Source organism: Nansenia antarctica, assembly GCF_963989245.1.
Source record: "Nansenia antarctica genome assembly, chromosome: 1".
Taxonomy (NCBI): Eukaryota; Metazoa; Chordata; class Actinopteri; order Argentiniformes; family Microstomatidae; genus Nansenia; species Nansenia antarctica.
This window is the reverse complement of record NC_137674.1, coordinates 57,017,678-57,041,314: the sequence shown is the minus strand read 5'-3', so window position 1 is coordinate 57,041,314 and position 23,637 is coordinate 57,017,678. Positions and strand designations below refer to the sequence as shown.

The following is a 23,637-nucleotide window of genomic DNA, read 5'->3' as shown; positions in this document are numbered from 1 at the left end:
GAGGCAGCGTGTGTTGTACAGCTCTTCCAGAGATGGGAGGGGGGCGCCGATGATCTTCTGGGCCGATCTCACGACTCTCTGTAGCGCTTTCCTCTCTGCGGCTGTGCAGCTGGAGAACCACACGCAAATGCAGTAGGTGAGGATGCTCTCCACTGCAGCGGTAGAAGGTCACAAGCAGTTCCTGTCTGAGGTGGTATTTCCTGAGGACTCTCAGGAAGTAGAGCCGCTGTTGTGCCTTCTTGATGATGGCTGCTGTGTTGGTCCTCCAGGACAGGTCCTCCTGTATGTGCACCCCCAGGAATCGGAGAGTTGAGACTCTCTCCACGCTCCCTCCATCGACGAGCAGGGGCTGGACCTCAGATTTTTTTCCTCCTGAAGTCCACGATGATTTCCTGGGTCTTTGACTGGTTCAGCAGCAGGTTGTTAACCTTGCACAGCTTGCCCAGCTGCTCCACCTCATCCCTGTACGCCGCCTCGTCCCCGCCCGAGATGCAGCCCACCACGGTGGTGTCGTCTGCAAACTTTATGATGGAGTTGCTGGGGTGGACGGGGGTGAAGTCGTAGGTGTAGAGGTTGTAGAGGATAGGGCTTAGCACTAGGGCTGGGACGACGCGTCGACTTGCGTAATGTGCGTCGGTGCGTCGCAAATAAACAACATGGCTGCGACCAGTTACGAGCGACGTGTCATTGATTTTCAACAACGCTTAACTCGCGCTTTTATTTTGAAGACGCGAAAACGAAACCGGAAGTCTATAATATCAGAATGTGCCTCTTGTTGTCTTTCAGAGTCAGAGAACAGATACCAAACTGCCGGCATGTTTGCTGTAATTATATTACTTGGCAGTATGCAGTCATCACTCAATGCTCGTCTCATTTACAGAACAGCATGGGTTGCTTGCACTGTTTGATCGCGTCATAAAAAATTAACGTCTCACATTGGCGAACATTCACACGGAACACGGAATGGCCGAACTCCGAATGTGCTGTAAAGTGAGTGGAGTATGGACTCCGCACATGCGATAGTATGTATACTAGTATACTAGATAGTAGTATAATCATGCAAGCTTTTATCGACAGGAGATCTCCGACACAGTCGTACATCAATGGCGTGGTTAAGGCTTGTCCCTCTGAACCTGGCCGATCATTCGGTGCATCCTTACTCTCAAGTATTTTCTGTCGTTTTTCTTTTCCCTGTCAGTGTCCCTGTTAGACATGCCATCATTATGAACAGCTAAGATACTGTAACTTGTTGACCTCCTAACTGTCTCTCGCGACGCGCCCGCCCCACACTTTGAGAAATACTGACCTATAATAATAATAATAACCAGGAGGCAGGCGGGGGGAGAGAGGAGGGGGGGAGAGAGAGGAGCGTGGGAGGGGGAGAGCAGAGAGAGGGGGAGAATGTTATGAATGTGAGAACTTTTATATTTTATAATATTATATTTTATGTTGGACTGTAAGAAAGAGAGGATATTTTTTGTTGTGGAATATTGCCCTGCAGTGCAGAAGCCTAATTTATATATTTGTACAAGAATAATTGAATAAAATACTGAAATGTTAATAAGATAAGTTTTTGACATTTATTTGGGGAAAATTAAGTGATACATTAATCGAACAGTAAAAAAAAACATCGTTAGACTAATCGCTAAATTAGTCGTTAGAGTAATCGACTAATCGGAAAAATAATCGCTAGATTAATCGTTCGAAAAATAGTCGTTAGGGACAGCCCTACTTAGCACGCAGACCTGGGGGGACCCAGGGCTGAGTCTGAGGGCTGTGGAGGTGTGGGAACCCACCCACACCCTCTGGGGGCGGTCAGACAGGAAGTCCTTGATCCATGTGCAGATAGAGTGTGATAGTCCCAGGTCTAGTAGTTTGGTCACTAGCCTGTCTGGAAGGATAGTGTTGAAAGCAGAGCTGAATGGGAGGGATGGCAGTTAGAATCGGTGCTCTATTATTCTACCTAGCCCAGAGTCCCCGGATGAGTGCCTCTAAAACTGAATTGTATTTTTGTATTTTTGAGAAAAACTGAATTGTATTTTGAGAAATGAATTGTATTTTGAGAAACTGAATTTGAAAACTGAATTAAAATAATGAAAACTGAATTGAATACAATTCAATCTGTCAAATACAATTCAGTTTGTGCTCAGATTCAATTAAATCTGTCAAATACAATTCAGATCTGTCAAATACAATTCAATCTGTCAAATACAATTCAATTTCTGATGGCACTAAAATAGCTCCATACCATGTCCTTAGTTTGTGTTAGTATAAACATACACACAAGCACAGCTATGTGCAGTCAAAAAATACAATACTCCAGAATTGTTAGCTCTAAGTAAAAAAAAAAATCTATTTCTAAATAATCCCTATTCAATGTAACACTCCAGTGTACTGTCTGTGGGGGGCACCAGGTTGCACCTGATTGCACCAGGTCACTGGAGTAGCTGAGGAGAGCTGACCAGCAAGAGTGGAGCCAGCTGGAAGTTGAGACTGTTGGCCTCGGTCGCTGAAAATAAAAGTGAATGCATGAATGAATGAGGGCATTTAATTTGCTACGTTAACTGAACATAACTCATAACTGTTTATACTTCTACAGTACTGTACATGCCTTACTGTACCTATCACTATCATTGTAATTTTTAAATATAATGTTTTATCACTATTTGCACTACTGGTTAGATGCTAAACTGTTTTTCGTTGTCTGGTACTTGTACTCTGCAATGACAATGAAGTTGAATCTAATCTAATCTAATCTAATCTAGTAGCTATCTCTCCCCTTGCTCTGACTGTATAAAATACACAGTACAGTGTAGGCTATACACTGGGACTGATCTATACCTATGATCTATACATATGCCTCTATGCCGGAGCTTTAAAGACCAAATAATAGAGTTTGGATGAGTAGGAAAAATATTTGTCATCAATCAAATACCAAAACGACTCGTAAAGTTAGAGGCTCTACAAACAACATACGCAGGGTTCCCACGGGTCCTTGAAATTCTTGAAAGTTTGTGAATTTGAGAAAAAGAAATCAAGGTCTTAAAGGTTTTTGAAAATAGACATGGGTCATTGAAAGTGCTTGAATTCCTATTATATAAATTCTCATCTATCTGTCTCAAACTATGCTGTGTTGGGTCCTTGAATTTGAGCGAATTGAGTCTTGAAAGTCCTTGAAAGGTGCTTGAATTTTATGTTTCAGAAGGTGTGGGAACCCAGCATACAGTATTTGAATGGCATAGTATAGCATGCGTAATTTAACAATTACAGACTATTTATAGACAATAACCCGGTACACATCAGGCACACACAACAAATGTGCCAACAAATCTTTCCACATTAATATGTACTATTAATACAATCAAATGTCTTCTGTCCGATCTCGTCAGCACATAAATAAATATCAAGCAAGGCTCGCGCAGCTGCGCTCAATGGCAGCCAAGACTCTACTTAAAACTCACTACTGTCGTGAATTAGGCTACTGATAGGGCTTTCACACCGGCAAAGAACCGTGCTGGTTCGCGTTCGCATTCGGAAACCTCCGAACGTTGGCGATGTCTGGCGAACGATACACTGGTATGAACGGGGGCTCGTTCGCCAGACAGCGCCAACGTTCGGAGGTTTCCGAACGCGAACGCAAACCGGCACGGTTCTTTGCCGGTGTGAAAGCCCTATCAGATGTTCCTGATGTGTTATAGTATGAATGTCTGTCTTTAAATGTGTGCGGTTATGAATGTTGGATGTCCTCCATTTTTATTTTGTTGTCCTTACCCGTCTGTGTTACCATCATGTTTTCTCTCTGTTTTAGAGTCCGCGGGCCCCCTAAAACGGTGTAGTTTGGTGCGTGTTTAAATAAATTGACTATGACTATGACTATTGAACAGACTATCGTAGAGCCACGGGGCTTGCACTGTATCGGCTGTTGAACATACAGCACGACTGTACTGTATGAAGTACTACCAGTAATTTATTAAGAAAACATTATACAAACACAATGATATAAAAGTATCATTTTAAGGTTTCAGAGAGCCACTCGATTTCAGAAGCAGTTCAGTCACCTCTGAAATCATTCTTTAATCCCCCAGGCAGACATGGTGCTATTCACAGTACACAACAGGGTCTCGGAGATCTTATCTCAGGTTTGTAGTCTGCTGGGACGCCTCCTACACAGTTAGACCCCGACGCTAACCTTTCTGCTTGGGCTGCCATGACTTTCACAAAGTTAGCAGGTAAACCACACGACATCTTATGGGAGAGCTGTGACATTTATCTTTAGGAGCGTAGGGACCGGGCAAAGCTGTTGCCTTAAGCCTGGTACACACAAAGATTTTCTAAATCTTAACAGATTTTTTTATCTGAGAGAGACCCCACACATGAAGATACAAAATCATGGATTGAACAGTTTTGATCGTATTGTGTGTGGTATGCTCCGATATTCCCAATACAGCACACCACATACATAAAGATCTGTCCTACGACAGTCTAGAGTCTCGTCCCCCAAGCCAGAAATCTCGCATGATCAGGGTAGTAGTACCCTGACTGACCTGTACAAGGCAGCTATGTGCGACAGGGCAAATAAAGTGCCGAAGAACGAAAAGAAGAACATGCGTCAGTCAGCTCGTTTCTTGATTGGCTACATTCCATTCCACGTCACAATCGGACTCGGGAGTTGTCAGTTTTGACCACACACAAGAAGACTTTTTTTTTTTTTTTTTTTTTTTTAATTTGTTTTTCAGATTTTATCCCCTTTTCACCCAATTTGGTAGCCAATTTAACCCAACTTAGCATCCAATTATCCCCTGCCTATTGCGAAGGATCCGCCGCACGACCCCGTGGCCGGCAGTCCCAGAGGAGGCCGCCAGGCAGACTAGGCTGACTGGCTCCTCGAGCCCAGTACCGTTACTCCGACACCAGACGGGGGCGGTGTTGCGCGACGGATCCTAGTCCAGAAATACTCCTATACCGCCCTCGGAAGCGGCCGGCCAATATGCCGCTTCCCGTGTGCCTCGGCCATATCTGGATCTGGCGAGCCGGGATACGAACCCCGGCCCCGGTGGGCAGCATGCACTAGCGGCCAGTGCTTAGACCGCTACACCACCGCGGGGCACACAAGAAGACTTTTGATCGTAAATATTGTTGAACACGTTTAATATTTATGATCGTCGGCCCCAACCATTTTCCGAGCAGATTGTCGGGAGAAATTGACTGTTAACACACCTCACACCACAGGATAATCTTGTAGGATAATCTTTAGAGCCATCCGATAATCAGGCTTTTGCTGTCCTCGGTCGGAAGGCGGGAAATAGGGCCAAAATCGTCCAGATCATCTTTATGTGTGTACCAGGCTTTTCTTGAAGATCTGTCGAGCTCCTTGCATCACCTTGGAATATGCTTGTAGCTTTGCTCAAACGTAGTGATATAAGCAGATTTTCGGACTGTACAAACTGGTCAGGATTGCTCTGTTTCAGCCACACTCGTAAACATCAGTACACATTCACTCTGTGGTTATATACATGTATAGACACATTCACTCACGCTGCCTGGCCTGTCTGACTGCCTGGCTGTCCGTGTCTTGGCCCTTAATGTGGAGAGGAGAAGGAGGAACAGCTGAGGTACAGCTGGTGTTGGCAGGTCTCATCTGGTCTGGGAGTCAGGGTTACCTTACAATACCTTTACTGTGCACTCACATGGTAGTGCATTCTGTTTGATGCCAAATGCCAGCGAGTGACCATGATATTTAGATTAATATGATAGGAGGAATATGATGTAAAAAAAGATACAGAGCAGCCTATGGTGGATAAATGATGTTAGTAGTCCAGGTTAACCCATGTTCAGATACTGTAGATAGGAATTACATCTACATGATTTATTATGACAAATTAACACAATCTTAATCTAGATTGCTTTTTTAAAAAGTATATTATGTGCTACTGCTAATCTCCTAGACTGAAATAATTGCGCTCAAATAATTATGTCTATTGCAAGTGTGCGGCAGTTGCCGTTTGGTACATTGCAATATTGCAAATCCATCGCAATACTGTATGTCTGAGATTAGAGGGGACTATTTGCCATATGGTTATTTGGTTTGAACAGTAGCTGAACACTTTAAAGAATAGACTGGTGTTACACTCCCTCTGTTCTAGTCCAACTCTCTCCCAAGCATATGTTATCTACAGTGGCCAGCATTTCCTCATCATCGCTCAATTGTGAGGGATTTATCATTCTGTGTGTGTGCACTTGTATGTGTGCACTTGTATGTGTGCTCGTGTGTGTGTGTGTGTGCAAGTGTGTGTGTGTGTGTGTGTGTGTGTGTGTAGTTGTGTGTGCACAAGCATGCCTGTGTGTTATTATTGTCATCAATTCAAACGCACACACACACACACACACACACACACACACACACACACACACATAAATAGACACATACATGTGTGTGTGTGTCTGTGTGTGTGTGTGTGTCTGTGTGTCTGTGTGTGTCTGTATGTTTTTGAATTTATGACAGTAACAACCATTGTAGAATGGGTGAATCACCCGCCCCAGAGCTGTTGCCTATAAAGAGGCCTTGAATGAGCTTAATGCTCAATGCTGCCTAATCTGTAGTGGAGTCCAGTCCATTCTCCACATTTTAAATTACCTTGGGCTCCAGCCATGTTGTGTTCTGCTAATCAAACTCTGGAAGTCTTTGCAACACACTGCAATAAGAATAATTAAGATTTGCATTGGCATCTTGCCTCCCTTATTAAACCATGAACAATGAACTCTGCCAAGATATTGCTTCATAAGTTATAAAGCTATATATATATATATATAAGTTATTCATTATTATTATTAATGAATTCAGTTGTTTATTATTGCCATATCAGAGTCATATCAGACTCTCAGTGCGAGACCAATATTGACATGACATTTCACGAGAATCCAGTGCAGTTATTCGACAAACTTTCACCAACAGCTCTAGCACAGTGTAAGGTCATTAAATAGAGAAGCGACCTGGGTAGGACAGGGAGATGGCATGCCTGGTCCCCAGAATAATATCTTCACATGGTGAGTTACGGCTCTGTTTTTGGGGATGGCTGCTTGTCCCTTCCAGTCCCTTCATAATGAGCAGTGGGATACTGGGACACTAGGACTGAGCTCTCCAGTGCACAGAGCACACGCGTACGCACGCACACACACACGCACACACACACGCACGCACACACACAAACACACACCTTGGTCTTCTGGAGCAGTAGTCACGCAACACCTTAGGCCCAAAACACACACGCGCGCACACACACACATACGCACCCTCATACTGTCACAGCGGATGCTCCCAGGGCTCTGTTTGTTTTTTGTTACTGCTCTCTGACTTTTCCTCTGTTTGTCCCTACTCTGCTGTGCTACCGGTGTGTGTATGTGTGTGTGTGTGTGTGTGTGTTTCTTTGAATAAAAGCGTCTGCCAAATGGTTAAAATGTAATGTAAAATTGTGTGTGTGTGTGTGTGTGTGTGTGTGTGTATGTGTGTGTCTGGCCCTGAGGTTACAAGAGGTAGAGAATAGTAATGCTGTACTCTGCACTACTTGGGTCCCATTCTCTCCTCTCTCTCAACTGTGCTGTGCCACTGTGTGTATGGGTGTGGGTGTGGGTGTGGGTGTGGATGTGTGTGTGTGTGTGTGTGTGTGTGTATATGTGTGGGTGTATGTGTGTGTTTGTGACTTGTGGCAGGAGCGAAAATGCATCCGACTCGTGGCTGAAATGAGCTTCTCCAACCACTTCCCTCACTCTCTTCTCTCACTCTCTTCTCTCTCTCTCTCTCTCTCTCTCTCTCTCTCACACACACACACTCTCTCTCTCGCTCTCTCTCTCACACACACACACACACACTCTCTCTCTCTCTTTCCAACTCTTTCTCTCTCTGTATTTGTGAAGGGAACAAAGGCCCAATCCACGTCCCATTTCATGTGCTTCCTAGGGGATCAGGTCCTCTCTCTCTCCATCCGCGGCTCAGCCCAGGGACAGTGACAGGAGCGCTGGGGGTGAGCAGCATGCCTCAGCAGAACAGAGCAGGGAATAAAACGTCCTCATCATGGACTATTCTCTAAGGCAGCGGTGCCAACGCTCTCAAACACTCAGAATTCAGGAAGACCACAGACTCCAGGGTTGTTCAGGGTTTTCTCGGCCCTGGCTAGATGGATTATTCTCTATGAATGGATATGAACCGTTGAGAAGAGTACACAAAAGGTTGTCAGAGGAGTTCTTGTGAGAAAGATCACTCAAGGTTGTGGGTTCTCTACTGTACTGTACTCCACCTTGGAGCAGACAAAAAGATGGTTGTATGTAGCTAATGGTGTGTGTGTGGGGGGGGGGGGGTTTGAGTCAACCTCAATCTTATGTGGGAGGATGTTATGAGAGTATTTACTTAACAATGCGAGTATTCACAACCTACATGAACGCCTGGGCTTTGTTTAGTTATAGTAGACCTCCAATAATGTTATGTATCAACCAATCAAGGCCATTCTTTTTCCTCAATGGAGCTTTGAGTTTCAGTACGAGTAGAACATTTTGCTTTTAGATCAACATTATGATAAACAGCAGAAGCTGGATTCTGGTTGAAAGGCTGTGGGCTTTGCTATGGAGATCTATACGGGATTGAAGTGTCTGTTTGTGTGTTTTAATGAATCACAGTGGGACTATATCAGAGTTGTGGACATACACCAACTGTACCACGTTTTCTTGAAACAACTTTTTGATTTGATAGGTGGATTTCATTCAAGATGGCTGATTTGAGTCAGCTGTATAGGTTGCTGTGACACTGTCTGGGATTTGGTTCAGGTGTTTCTTCTAGCAGTGGTTTGGTCTCACCTCTCGATCAGGGTTACTAACTTTTAAGAGGTCCTAACTCTTGATTTCTTCTTTCTCTGTCTTTCAACTCTTAAGGTTGATTATTTGGTATTGGGACTCCTTCAGCTACTGTGTTCCATGCCCATTTGAAGTTAACTTACCTTAATGAACAAACAAACGTTGAGTTGTTAGAAAGAAAGGGAGCCAACTTGCCGATTGTGTTGTGAAATATCCCCCAGCTTTCTAGTCGCCAATTTGACATGGTGTGTCTTGAAGCTGTTGGAATGACGTGTAATGAATTCCTAGTATTGCAATGTTTACGGAACATGGATGCAGTACCTGATGGATAACATGACATACTGTACAGCAGTGATGGCATGGGTTGTCACAATAACATTTAGATATCCATGGCCTTTTTCTTCTTTTTTTTGTAGAATTAATTAATTTATTATTCTACACTAAATCCCTGAACTATATCATTTTGGCTTCTCTGTTTTTGAACTATAGTTCATCACCCATTTCATTATTATTTTTTTTGAAGTTCAATCCACTCCTTGTACAGAGTGACCTTCGACATATTTTCTGCATACAGAAAGGTTTTTAAGCTTAATAAGAACGTTTTGTGCTCTGAACAGGTCTTTGTGTGCATTTACATTGACCTCTCTCCCTCCTCTATCTTTTCATGCTGTGATTTCTCCTTTGAAAACATATTTCAGATCTGCTCCTATTGATGTAGGCTCACTGGGCTTTTGTGCTGGAAAAAGCCATTCTGACAAGCCTTTTGTTGTGCTCTCCGTACCTCCGTCACTCCTAATAAAAACCCTGTTTTTGAAAGAGTGAAAGTGAGTTTTCTTTTTATTTGAAAGATACTGAACTATTGAAAGAAGATTCTCATCGCTCATATTAATCAATTAAATTGGATAACCTTCACAAAAACAAGGTGAACCAAGGTATTCTTTAATAATTATTTAATTTAATTAATACTGCTTGTTTAATGAATAGATTCAAAATGCTGATAAATACATTTTATAAATAAATATTATTTAATCTCTCAAGAGGAGCAAATAGGTGACCTTCCTCATTACTGGTTTAAAATGTAAACCATCCTTAAATCACCCCCACAAAATTAGCTTGATGTTTCTTTTTATTTGTTAAAATGTCATCAATTGAAATAATGTTGTCACTATAAATTAACCAAAACTAAATACAATTGGACAATAAAAAGTATAGTTTACAGGCAGCAGTGCACAATTGGATTCTTTTCTTATATTAATGTGAACAATTTGGCTTAAAATGTCATGGCTTCAACAATAATATATATGACAGTCTAATAAAGAAATACACAATAATAATCATATTATTGAATTAGTAATGAAAGCAGATGTACAGTGATCCTACGCCCAAGGTACCATATCTAGCCAGAATGGCTATGGTTGGTAAATCAAGATATTTCTCTCTCCCTCTCAAGCATTTTTATTTTATTTTGCACCATATTCTGGTAAATCTACTGGTATCCACATCTCTTATCAGGTATCCTCCTAAACACATCTCTTTCTAAGGACCAAATAGTCAAATGCAGTCAGTTATTGATGATTCAATCCAAAAAACAATATTGTTATTATGTATAGTAGCTATAGTGTCATTGTTATTGTTATTATTAACATTACTATTAACATTACTTATGATTATTGTTGTTGTTTTTATTATTGCCATTATTATCCATATTATTATCATTATTGTGATTACTCAGAAACCATATTGTGTGGACATATTCGTACAGTATGTAAACATTTTTTTTTAAAGAAATGGGTGATGAACTATAGTTCAAAAACAGAGAAGCCAAAATGATATAGTTCGGGATTTAGTGTAGAATAATAAATAAATAAATTAATTAAAAGAAGATCCATGGATATCAAAATGTTATTGTGACAACCCATGCCATCACTGTTGTACAGTATGTCATGTTATCCATCAGGTACTGCATCCATGTTCCGTAAACATTGCAATACTAGGAATTCATTACACGTCATTCCAACAGCTTCAAGACACACCATGTCAAATTGGCGACTAGAAAGCTGGGGGATATTTCACAACACAATCGGCAAGTTGGCTCCCTTTCTTTCTAACACCTCAACGTTTGTTTGTTCATTAAGATAAGTTAACTTCAAATGGGCATGGAACACAGTAGCTGAAGGAGTCCCAATACCAAATAATCAACCTTAAGAGTTGAAAGACAGAGAAAGAAGAAATCAAGAGTTAGGACCTCTTAAAAGTTAGTAACCCTGATCGAGAGGTGAGACCAAACCACTGCTAGAAGAAACACCTGAACCAAATCCCAGACAGTGTCACAGCAACCTATACAGCTGACTCAAATCAGCCATCTTGAATGAAATCCACCTATCAAATCAAAATGTTGTTTCAAGAAAACATGGTACAGTCGGTGTATGTCCACAACTCTGATATAGTCCCACTGTGATTCATTAAAACACACAAACAGACACTTCAATCCCGTATAGATCTCCATAGCAAAGCCCACAGCCTTTCAACCAAAATCCAGGCTTCTGCTGTTTATCATAATGTTGATCTAAAAGCAAAATGTTCTACTCGTACTGAAACTCAAAGCTCCATTGAGGAAAAATAATGGCCTTGATACATAACATTATTGGAGGTCTACTATAACTAAACAAAGCCCAGGCGTTCATGTAGGTTGTGAATACTCGCATTGTTAAGTAAATACTCTCATAACATCCTCCCACATAAGATTGAGGTTGACTCAAACCCCCCCCCCCCCCACACACACACACACACACCATTAGCTACATACAACCATCTTTTTGTCTGCTCCAAGGTGGAGTATAGAACAGTAGAGAACCCACAACCTTGAGTGATCTTTCTCACAAGAACTCCTCTGACAACCTTTTGTGTACTCTTCTCAACGGTTCATATCCATTCATAGAGAATAATCCATCTAGCCAGGGCCGAGAAAACCCTGAACAACCCTGGAGTCTGTGGTCTTCCTGAATTCTGAGTGTTTGAGAGCGTTGGCACCGTTGCCTTAGAGAATAGTCCATGATGAGGACGTTTTATTCCCTGCTATGTTCTGCTGAGGCATGCTGCTCACCCCCAGCGCTCCTGTCACTGTCCCTGGGCTGAGCCGCGGATGGAGAGAGAGAGGACCTGATCCCCCAGGGAGCACATGAAATGGGACGTGGATTGGGCCTTTGTTCCCTTCACAAATACAGAGAGAGAGAGAGTGTGTGTGTGTGTGTGTGTGTGTGTGTGTGTGAGAGAGAGAGTGAGGTAAGACAGTGAGGGAAGTGGTTGGAGAAGCTCATTTCAGCCATGGTTTGGAGGTATTTTCGCTCCTGCCACACGGTTGATGAAGTCACACACACACACACACACACACACAAACACACACACACACACATGCACATGCACACAGACACACACACACACACACACACACACACACACACACACACACACACACACACAGTAGCACTGCACAGTTGAGAGAGAGGGAAAGAGGGGGACCCAAGTAGTACAGAGTACAGCAAGCTACTCTCCTATTCTCTACCTCTTGTAACCTCAGGACCAGACACACTCACACACACACACACACACACACACACACACACACACACACACACACTTTTTTACGTTTTGTATAAAAAAAAAAAAAGGGATATAAAACAAATGAAAATCGAAATCGAATTTGAAAATCGAAAATATATTGAGACAATAACCCTATCCATGCCTACACTGTCAATGTTTTGCCATTTATTCCAGAAATAGTGTATTTTAATGTAAATAAATGTAGATTATGTGTTTTCATGCAGCCTTAGTGCAACAGAAACACATGGTTATCCATAGACAGAGGTACAGTACTAGCCGTGGTCACTTCAGATAAAACAGCATCATAGTTCCAGACATAGTGTAGTAGTGGCAGGTATCAGTATTGACTTTTTGGTTGGCTACAGTGGTTATTTAAGGCTAATTAGCCAAAGAGGGGTGGAAGAATTGATTGTAAATACTGTCACACAAACAGTCAGGAGGCAAAGGGTCAAACTGTGCAGGTGAATAATATATTAACACTGCACTGCATAACACTACTGACATGTACTGTATGCAACATATTAGGTGGAATAGCATAATAGCTCTAGGGGTATTGGCAATATCTTGGATACCATTTGAAATTATTTAGGGCTAGGGTTATTTAAACAAAGAGGACGGACCGAGAAATATATTAGAATAAAATCTCTTATTAATAAGATCTTATTAATCTTATTAATTTTTCTAAATGTATGATGGTACAGTATGTGCAAGTGATCGAGCAAGGTAGCACAATGGGACATATCATGATTACTCGCTTTAAGTGATACTGTATTCATCATGTGTACATAATACATTTCCTGATATATAGTATATTGCCATGTTTTTAATATTGAATATTGTTTTTTATATATTATTATTATTATTATTATTGTTATAGTTATTATTATTATTATTATCATTATTGTTATTATTATTATTATTATTATTATTATTAGTAGTAGTAGTAGTAGTAGTAGTAGTAGTAGTAGTAGTATCAGAAGTTAAAACCTTCCACTAGATTGTTACATTGTATTTTTTTAATTTGACCGTTAATATTGTGTGTTGTTATTGTTATTGTTTGATATTGTTCAGACTTTATTGCCTAGATTCACTGATTTTGTTTTTATTCAATTGTTAAATCCTCATCCTACAGCATGGATGTTCGCACACTATTTCATTACTACTACTCCTTGTATGCTCACTGCACACTTTTAATATATTTTCTAAGCCCTTTTTATAAAGAATCCCTTAAATATCATACCAAATATTTCATGTACATTTTCATTTCAACATAATTAACAGTGACGGATGCCTGTTGTTTTGTGGGGTGGCTTGAGTTTATGCATAAATAAGGGTGTGGGATGTAGGTCACAGAGAAGTGTGGAGCTAAAAAGCTAATTAAGGCTTATTCATCAATATGGCACAGAGTTAACTGTCACAGATTCAATAACTGCTGTCAACACACTGATTGTTTTTCTATTTTTGAGACCGAACTTGCTATGTAGATACTTGTTTGCCTGGGAAATGTGTGTAATCAAGCAGTGAAGGTTAGCTTCACCAGATCTGTGGAGAGCATTCTGGCACAAAATGGCCAGGTGGGATTTGGTAAGGTTTCTGTTTAACTGTAATGTTTAGAAATTGCCTTTACATTTGACTGGCTGGCAGTTTGAACAGTCCTCTTCTATGTGGTTCCCAATGATTTCGAATAATTTTAGTGACATATAGTGACATATATAATATAGTGACATATATAGTGACATTTTAGAGACATATATACTCAAAAGTGTTTTCCCGCTTACAATGTACAAGACACTATACAGAATCTCCACACAAAATGGCGGCTTTGTAGAGATACAAACTTTGGATCAACCATAAAATGGCCCCAAGTACTGCCAGCCAATGATGTGGTCCGCTGTCCCCTTTACAGTAGCCTATCATAGCTCAGTGTATGATCCATGCGTCTGCTTCTATACAAAGCATGTAACACAGATAAGCAATTTGATTGGCTACTGGAGAGAACATAAGAGCACACCATTGGCTGCTGCACCTGGAGTCATTTCATGGTATTGTAGGGTTACTAGGGATAGCAGCAGAACAGGCGTACATGCCCCCAATTTTAATGAAGCGTTTCAACATTTCAACCAATGAGGAGAAGACACATCTGGGTTGTGGTGGCTAAATTAAAATGCTTGCGACAGTAGAAGTACAATAAACAGAGTGCAGGTTGTCTCCTCTCTTGATAATTCATATTTACATACTCTGCATCCATAACATCTGCTGGATGTGCGTCCTGTGAACAATTTGAACCTGTACACTGGTTTTATCCTGCCTGTGGGTAGCACCTTGGAGTGTAGGGACTACGGCGTTAGCAGCGCACCTCTCAGAGTCCTTTCCCATTACCAATGTGAGACGTGTGGTCTTTCAAGACCTCCATGGTCACATTTAATATGCCTCTCCACCACCACGTTCCACCCCAGGACGTAGAAAGGGGACGCTGTGTGCTGTTTCATGGTCCCTAGTGATGATGGGTTGTTCTAAGGTGCGCGTTGACCCACAGAAATACGCCATAATTAGCTTTTCCATCAGCCATTCAGCTCAGAGGGAGGGAAGCCATTGTTTGCTGACAACTATAGTTCCCTTTCTCTTTCTCTCTCCCCTTCCCCTTCACCTGATTCAGAGTCTCTGGGTAAATGGGTGCTATGCGCTGTGGCAGATTGAAGGTGAGAGGCATATCGGTCGCTGGAGACCCACAATGCAAACTCCAATTACAATGTATTCACTATTCACAGTCAACACGCTGCACAATAATCAGATAGCTGCCCAACTGCCAGCAGCGCTAGTGAGGAGTGTGCAGGCTGAGAGAGTGGAGATGGAGAGATGAGCAAGGAGCAAGGTTAATGCCAACCGCCGTGTGTGTGTGTGTGTGTGTGTACGTGTACGTGTATGTGTACGTGTGCGAGTGCGTGTATGTGTATGTGTATGTGTACATGTGCATGTGTGTGTGTGTGTGTGTGTGTGTGTGTCTACATGTGTGTGTGCGTGCGTGTGTGTGTGTGCATGTATTTGTGTGTAATAGGAAGGTTGTTACCACGAGTCGCTCTGCAGTCCTGTTTGCGGTCTGGCGCTGCCATTGTTTTCTTATCCCACTCTATCTCTACTCATTATGAGAGAGTTTGTAGTATTGATTGGACATTGTTGATGAAACCACTGTCGTCTAATCCAGCCGTCTTTGGTTGAATAGTATTCATTAATTCCAGGCATTCTGTCCATTATGTTTAATGGACAGGAACAGGCAAGTTCAGTTGTTAATCCCCTGATATGATAACTCTAACAAGGGTCCTCTGCTTAGAAACAGGTTTTCAACAGCAGGCTCGGAATTGCACTTATTCGTCATACTGCTTAATGCTGTATAATTTTGTTGGCTGAATTAATTCTGTACTGAGCTCCCAATATCAGTAAAGAGGGAAAGAAATGATAAATTAATGGATATTCCAGCCTAACACAGGGGCTAATGTCAGCTCAGGTTAATTGAATCCTAGTCTTTGAGTCTGGCGTTAACATATGAGTCTTTCAGGATGATAACACAAAGTGGTTTATGCAGTACTATTGTGGATACAATCATTTGTCTGATCAGTTCCACGTAAATGACTATAGTTTTGTAATGCGCACACATACACACACACACACACACACACACACACACACACACACACACACACACACACAAACACACACACACACACACACGTCACCTGTGTACATCTGTACAGCTCTGACGCTCAAAAGAACACATCATTTTGTCTCCAAAAGGTGTCTGCTGTGGTTTTTATTATCAAAGGTTAAGGTCTTTAAAATAATTCATAACATTAGAATGACTGTTTGAAATGATGTCCTATGAACAATCTGCTCTTAATCAATCAACTTTCTCACAGGATTTTGGTAGCTGTGGCATTTTTCTGTATTGCCTCTCATGTCTCTGCAATGTACACAGGTGCTTTGATAAATCTCCAAGTTATTGTCGGGCCATTGCCTCAAGTGTTAAGAATAACATCATATTAATAGCCTACTTACCTATGGTTCATCATGTACAATTTTCATAAAGAAATTGGCTGTGGAAAATTGCGGTTTGTGTATTAGCCTATGATGAGATTCAGATAACTGTCCTTTCTGGTTAGGGAGCTGGCAACCATTTCATCTGATATCACACCATTTTAAACCCCAATATAAAGTCAAAGTGTTATTGAACACAACACATAATTTTATCTCCACACACACTCATTGGCTTTTTGTCTGGGCGTGCCAGGGGAGTTGCTGAGTGTGGCTTGAGGTCGAAAGTGCCCCTAAAGAAGGATCTAGAATCAGATTATCCTTTGACGATACAAAAATAGCTGAACCTGTATCAGCAGTTAACACCTACTCCCCACAGCGGTTTCACCACATACGTAATTGAAGCTCCAGTATTGAAGGTGGTGCCCTCTAAATGCTAATACATTTCCAGTATTGTACATAGATGGTCTCGTCTATGTAGTTAAAGCCCTACTATTCGACATAGCTGACGCCCTGGATGCTAGTCAAGTTCCAGTATTGTGTTGTACATATTGGTACCCTGTGTGCAAGTTCCTGTATTGTGCTGTACATACAGTATGTAGTTGGTCCCCTGTGTGCTTCTGAAGTTGTAGTATTATCCATAACATAATATCACTAATACCATACCACTAATTACATTGAAGCAAATAAGCACCGATCTCTAATACATGCCGGGTCAAAATAAATGCTTGACCGGTAGCCTTTGTATTCTCTGTTGATATTAGCAGATGGTAAAAGCGATTCTGGGCGACCGCTGCCGGTGTGTATTCTAGTCTAACATTGGCAGCTTTGTATGGTAAATAAATTACCATATTTATCAAAGATTAATGTTTTGACTGATTTATTGCAGGCTAACCATTTTCATATAATGCTGGTGGATATTTGTTCTCATCGCGGGTTTGAGCAGCAGTTTGGCAACAGTGGCGTGGTCTAAACAAAACAAATGGTCTCCAATAGTAGCCTGTCTCTTTCACACCGGGTGCGCTCTGTGGTTAAAGTAAATAAGTGCTACTAAAATACAGTACTATTGTATTGTACATAGTTGGTCCCTCTATATCCTCATAAAGTTGCCGTATTATACACAGAGGGTCCCCTATGCAGTTACAGTTTTTTACGATTGCTAACTCACCATGTTCACCATGTTCATACAGTCTGCCTTCGTAACACTCATGTTGGCCAATGACTTCATTCATGTCTCAAAAGAAGCTCGTTCAACCACACACTGTCAACAATGTTCACTCAGAAGCATACACTGTCATTCATAACATTCTGACTTACAAAATACTAACAACAGGGAGCATTACATAGTTTGAATGATTTTCACAAGAATGAATATTTCATTATAAAAATGGTTTGATTTATAGTAATCATAGACAGAATAGTTGACTGTACAACTGTAAAGTATTAGGCAACAAGAATGAATCAGAAATGCCGCAATTTGCTTCTATCCTTTATTCTATGTTTTGCTTCTATCCTTTACAGTATCTCTCTATCTTTTATCCTTTTTTTCAGTATCTTTGCAGAAAGTAAGCTACGGTACATTTACTTCAAAGTACACTACATTTACTTGTGTAAAATGAAAAGTGAAAAATAAAGTGGAAGATGCAAAGTTCAAACAAAAAAGAAAAACAGAAATTCCAGGGCTACAATACAATAGCAATCACACCAAAAATGTCTCACTCCTGAGGGTTTTGGTCCACCCTCTGGTCTGCATCTGGTCACAGCTAATGTCTTCCCTGGCAATGCATCTAGTCTATTTCATTTCATTGTATATATTCTGCTAATATTTTCTAGACATTTCAATATGATTACTGCAAATAGTGAAAATACCACCGCTCATCCCTTATCAGACTTTGCTGAGGTTCTGGAACTGAAGAGTATCAATAGAGTGCAAAATAACAGCATCTGCACACTCAAACACTGTGCAAAAAAACAGTTTATTGTGAGCTTTCTGTCATATATGATAGGAATATGATTACTGCAAAATTGCACCAAATAATTCAGTTTTGAACGTGTTCTTCAGAGTTTTGAACACAGTATGTTAGCAATGAAAAAATGTGTTGCAAATACATAGTATTTTGCAAGTGGGGGAGTTTGAATGAGAGAAGTGTTATGGCATTTGGAGAACGTAGTCATTGAATGCATTCTGTATGAAAGCAATGCACAAATCACAGAGAAAGAGTCACAGTTTTGTTCACATGGGTTTCTGCTCTGCTGACTGTATGAAGAGTTGTGAAACTGTGGTTTCAGTATTGAACATGGTGAGTTAGCAATCGTAAAAAACTGTAAAACTCCAGTTTTGTACACTGTAGATGTTCCCCTGTAAGCAGTTAAAGCTGTAGTATTATACATAGTTGGTCCTCTGTATGCAGTTAAAGCTGTAGTATTGTACACAGATGTTGACGGACCCTCTGGCTGTAACAGTTTTGTTTGAGGTGTAGTATTGTACACAGATGTTGACGGGCCCTCTATAGGCTGTAACAGTTTTGTTTGAGGTGTAGTATTGTACACAGATGTTGACGGACCCTCTGGCTGTAACAGTTTTGTTTGAGGTGTAGTATTGTACACAGATGTTGACGGGCCCTCTATAGGCTATAACAGTTTTGTTTGAGGTGTAGTATTGTACACAGATGTTGACGGACCCTCTGGCTGTAACAGTTTTGTTTGAGGTGTAGTATTGTACACAGATGTTGACGGGCCCTCTATAGGCTATAACAGTTTTGTTTGAGGTGTAGTATTGTACATAGATGTTGACGGACCCTCTATAGGCTGTAACAGTTTTGTCCCAGTCTCCCGCTGTTTTCCCCTCTCAGCATCTCGTCATGGTGCCTCATTAAAAGACCGGGAGGAACAAGCGCCTATGACCCATCTCTCCAGCAAAGCTAGTCCTTTCCCTAGCCTCTCCATATGCAGCTCAATGGTAGCAGCTGTGTGCTTCTCTCTGCATTGTTAAGTTAGATTGCCTCTTGTTCCAAAGGCATTATTTATCTATGTATTTATTTATTCATTCTAGCGAGGATGATAAGTGTGAAGATGTCTTTTTTTGTGCGTGCCTGGAGATTTGGTGTTGTTTAATACATACAGTAGGAGCTCACTGGGTTAACTTGTTCCTTGAGTAGGAGGATGCTGGTAAAATGCCAAAGAATTGTTATAACTATGAATAATGCATTCAAGTGTCTGTGTTTTCAACCCACATATCTTCTAGATGGTTATTAATTTGATTCAGTTACATTAGTTAAATTCATATATTAGCCATATTCATACAGTATGTAAATGTACAAGCTAAATGCAGACAAACAATGTCTTGTCTTTCGTGTGAATCCGAATCGTTAATATCAATTGCATGCGCTGTAGACTGGTTTGCTTATCACTTGACTTACTCCTCAATACATTGTATAACTTAGGAGCTTGCATTCTGAATAATACACACACATCCCCTGCCTATATTCAAATGTTGTTGTTGAAATGTATGATGTACGATTTTCTTCTTTTTGTTATAATCTGCACATTTCTATTGTTCTCAATTCTGTTTTTGTTTTTTGTTTTTGCCATGATATTTCTATGATCATTATTTTTCTATAAAAGATAGATTTCTAAAGTGGAACATGGCATTGTGTGTTTCTTTTTTGTTCTACAGAGATGTTGAAGGAGTTGAACCAACAGCGCAGAGAGAAAGAGTTTACAGACCTGAAAATTATTGTTGAAGGCAAAGAGTTTGAAGTCCACCAAAATGTTCTAGCTTCCTGCAGCTTGTATTTCAAGGACCTGGTGAAAAGGTTTGCCTTCCCTCCCCTCTCACCAGCTGTTGATCCAATCTGTTCTTTTCGTAGGGCGCATTTGTGTCCCTTTTTTTTCCCTCCCCCTCTCTCTCTTGCAGGTGTGTGAAGACTTTGGTTCCTATCACAGGGCCAGCAGCCATTCCTTCCTTCTCCCGCTCAAATGAATGTATCTCAAAATGGAAAGAAAAGGTCAACCCTCGTCTTTACCTTTCCCTCCCATATAGAGCAAATTAACCATATTTCCATTTTAATGAGCAGAGAAAAACGTTCCATGACTGGGGGATCTTTTAAAAAACTCACTGTAGGGGATTTATCTTAAGAATAACAAAACATTGTGCACTTTGAGTGCTAATTTGCTAAAGCATTGATATGGCATATGGGTATAGGGAAGGATTTTTCTGAGCTTCCTTATTTCAGTGTTTATATCTGGGCCTTTTGAAGAGAAAACATCCTTTTCATATGCTAATGACTGGAGGTTAGTGCACTGAAAGGATGGGGAAAGCTTCAGAGTTGCAAACAAACGACAAAGCATCTATCACTGCTTACCCAACCACTACTTTCACAGGTTAACGTCAACTCCCATTAATGTATTCATTTGAAGTGGATCTGAGGTGCCCCCGTGTCCCTATGTCTCTGGGCTGTTTTGCCTCAATAGCTGTCTGTGTGTGAGTGTGAGTGTGAGTGTGAGTGTGAGTGTGAGTGTGTGTGTGTGTGTGTGTGTGTGTGTGTGTGTGTGTGTGTGTGTGTGTGTGCGTGCGTGTGTGCGTGTGCATGTGCGTGTGTCTGTGTCTGTGTGTGTGTGGGTACTGATGTGTTTGAGGGTACCTAGTGGTCCCTGTACATATGTGTGTGTGTGTGTGTGTGTGTGTGTGTGTGTGTGCTTGCTTGATTGAGTGTGTATGTTTTTTTTCCTGTTATCCATGGGGAGGGAATACCATCTCTTAATGTCCTCATCCTTGCTTCAGATCCTTGCAGGTGTTTTTCGACTTGATTGAGAGCCCTGGAACCACTGTTGTGTCCTTCTGTTGACACGTGTGTTCCTTCTCCTGTGCACAGCACAGAGGAGAGTGAACAGACAGACAGAGGCGTACAGCAGTGTCTGTGTAAACCTCGGGGAGGTTGCCAGTTGCCCAGCAGCCGTATCTGCCTCTACGGTGAGCTCATCAGAGAGCGCCACGCTGCTTATCAGCGGTGGCGGCGAGAGGCAGCCAGACGCTGCTCTTCACTCACACAGATACGCTTGTTCCTGCTGAATGGGGACACGTACCAGGGAGCGTAGCGAGCACAGGCCCTTGTCAGACACACAGCGCCACCGAGACACACCTGCACAAAGAGCCACTAATCACATGTATACACACACACACACAGAAAAATACAAACACACGCACGCTAGCAACGTGATCTCTAAAAGATTGCAACATTTAAAACTATTTTTCTTATAATAATTTAAGGCTCTGTGCTGGTCGAGTTGTCAATCGGATTCTCATGTTTTTCCCCTCACTTTTTCTGAGCCGCAGTGAGTTTGGTTATGCATAAAGATAGGGCCCCCTGGGAAGAGACAGGGTCCCCGGAGAAAAAAGCTGAATTCGATCAGGCTTGGAGTTCATCTCCCTGCCTGCTGCCTACATTCTAATATTTTACTTGTTTAATGTGGGTGCTTGATAGAGGAAATTCTCATTAAGTGTATAATTAATTGTAAAACGACCTTAATTTGTCATCATAACGCAGGCGTCTCCCATCGAGATTAAATCAAAAATAGAAATTTCTCATTTAACCGCACATTTAGCAGAATATTTCATGAATATGTTAGGCTAATTATTAATTGTAAAAGGTGTCAACTGTTTGACATGATATAGTTATAACGATCTATCAATGCACAGGCAGTAGAGATTCAGATAGACTGCAGATTCCACCTGCTGCTAACACTGGTGTTGACTTTGATCCACTTGTTTACTGCCAAAAACAACACTAAAGGAGAGAGAGAGAAAAAAGAAAAAAAAGAGAAAGAGGTGAAAGGAACTGACAGAAGAGAGAGAGGGAGAGAAAGAGAGGCCATTTTAGCCCTGCCTGGGAGGTGGTGTGTACTCAAACAGAGTGTGACTGGCTTGGTTAGAGCAGAGCAGAGCAGAGCAGAGAGGGTGTCTGGTCTGGTCATTGAGTTACAGCCTCCCTGTGCCATTCAGGTCACTCTCCAGTGCGTCTGGTATTATGCTGATGCCACACATGGCCCGCGCCGTGCCCAGCTCTTTATGACGTCCAATGAAAGAGAGAAACGCCCTACTCAGACACTCACCCCCCACCCTCCGCTATGCTAGGAGGTATTCACTGCTGTTGAGTCTCCCTGTCAGCTCCTCATAAACTCTGTGTGTGTGTGTGTGTGTGTGTGTGTGTGTGTGTGTGTGTGTGTGTGTGTTTGTAGGTAGATAGCCATCACTCAGAGTGAAAGTAAAGATGTAATATCAGAGAGTGCACGTCTGATTATTTGCCCTGACCTCCACACACACACACACACACACTCTTAAGAAATTAAAGTCTAAATGGGCACATTTGCTCCGCTAGTGCTCCATGAAATGGCAAAGTAATGATGCAAATTCTTGTTTACATTTAAGCAGTCGTTAAATAAATTGCACCAAAATGTTGTATTTTTTGTAATTCAAAGTAAAGTAATTTCAGTTGATTCATTCTGTAATGTTTTCAACATGAGCTGAAGTTCTCTCATGTTTTCAACAGTTCTAATTATTTTTATGATATGCAGATAAGCTATTTCCCATTCAAATGTATTTCAAACATCCATGATAATTTATTTAGAATATTTCAGATATTTGATGTACCTGCTAAATGCTCATTTATATTCAGTTATATTAAAGGGTCAGTGAAATAATGATAGATGAGTCGCAGTGAATGAGCAAAATGATTGCTAATACCACTAAAGATAAAACTAAGATGAGAGACATAAAAAAGTACATTCACTTTAACTGCTCATATCCAGAAACACATCAATTTCAAGGAAATCATTTCCCTCTCTTTAAACCATAATTCACACCCTTGTAGAAAAGATTATTGTATTTCGATGAAATCTCAAACTAACTCTCTCTCTCTCTCTCTCTCTCTCTCTCTCTCTCTCTCTCTCTCTCTCTCTTTCTCTCTCTGAAGTATACCGCCACTTTATTTATCTCACCCAGTATGCATTGCACTTGTCAGAAATATGCCATCTCGACCACGCTACCTGAAAGACGTAATGCTGCTACAAAATGTGCACACACGCCCCACGCTCACCCGTCAAGAAAGCTATTACCTTACCCTTTTAGAGGCTGATGCACAGAGCAGAGAGACAGATCACCCCCAGTAATTC

At 41.2% G+C, this 23,637-nt stretch overlaps 1 protein-coding gene across 1 annotated transcript in view; it reads left to right on the top strand.

The window, feature by feature from the left end:
* klhl29 (kelch like family member 29) overlaps positions 1–23,637 on the top strand; it is a gene marked incomplete at both ends in the record, with an annotated part of 175,692 nt that overhangs the window by 68,785 nt on the left and 83,270 nt on the right. The window contains 3 exon segments of the mRNA XM_080540434.1: positions 20,144–20,282; positions 20,384–20,456; positions 20,458–20,474. Coding sequence (XP_080396560.1) covers positions 20,144–20,282; positions 20,384–20,456; positions 20,458–20,474 — 229 coding nt within the window.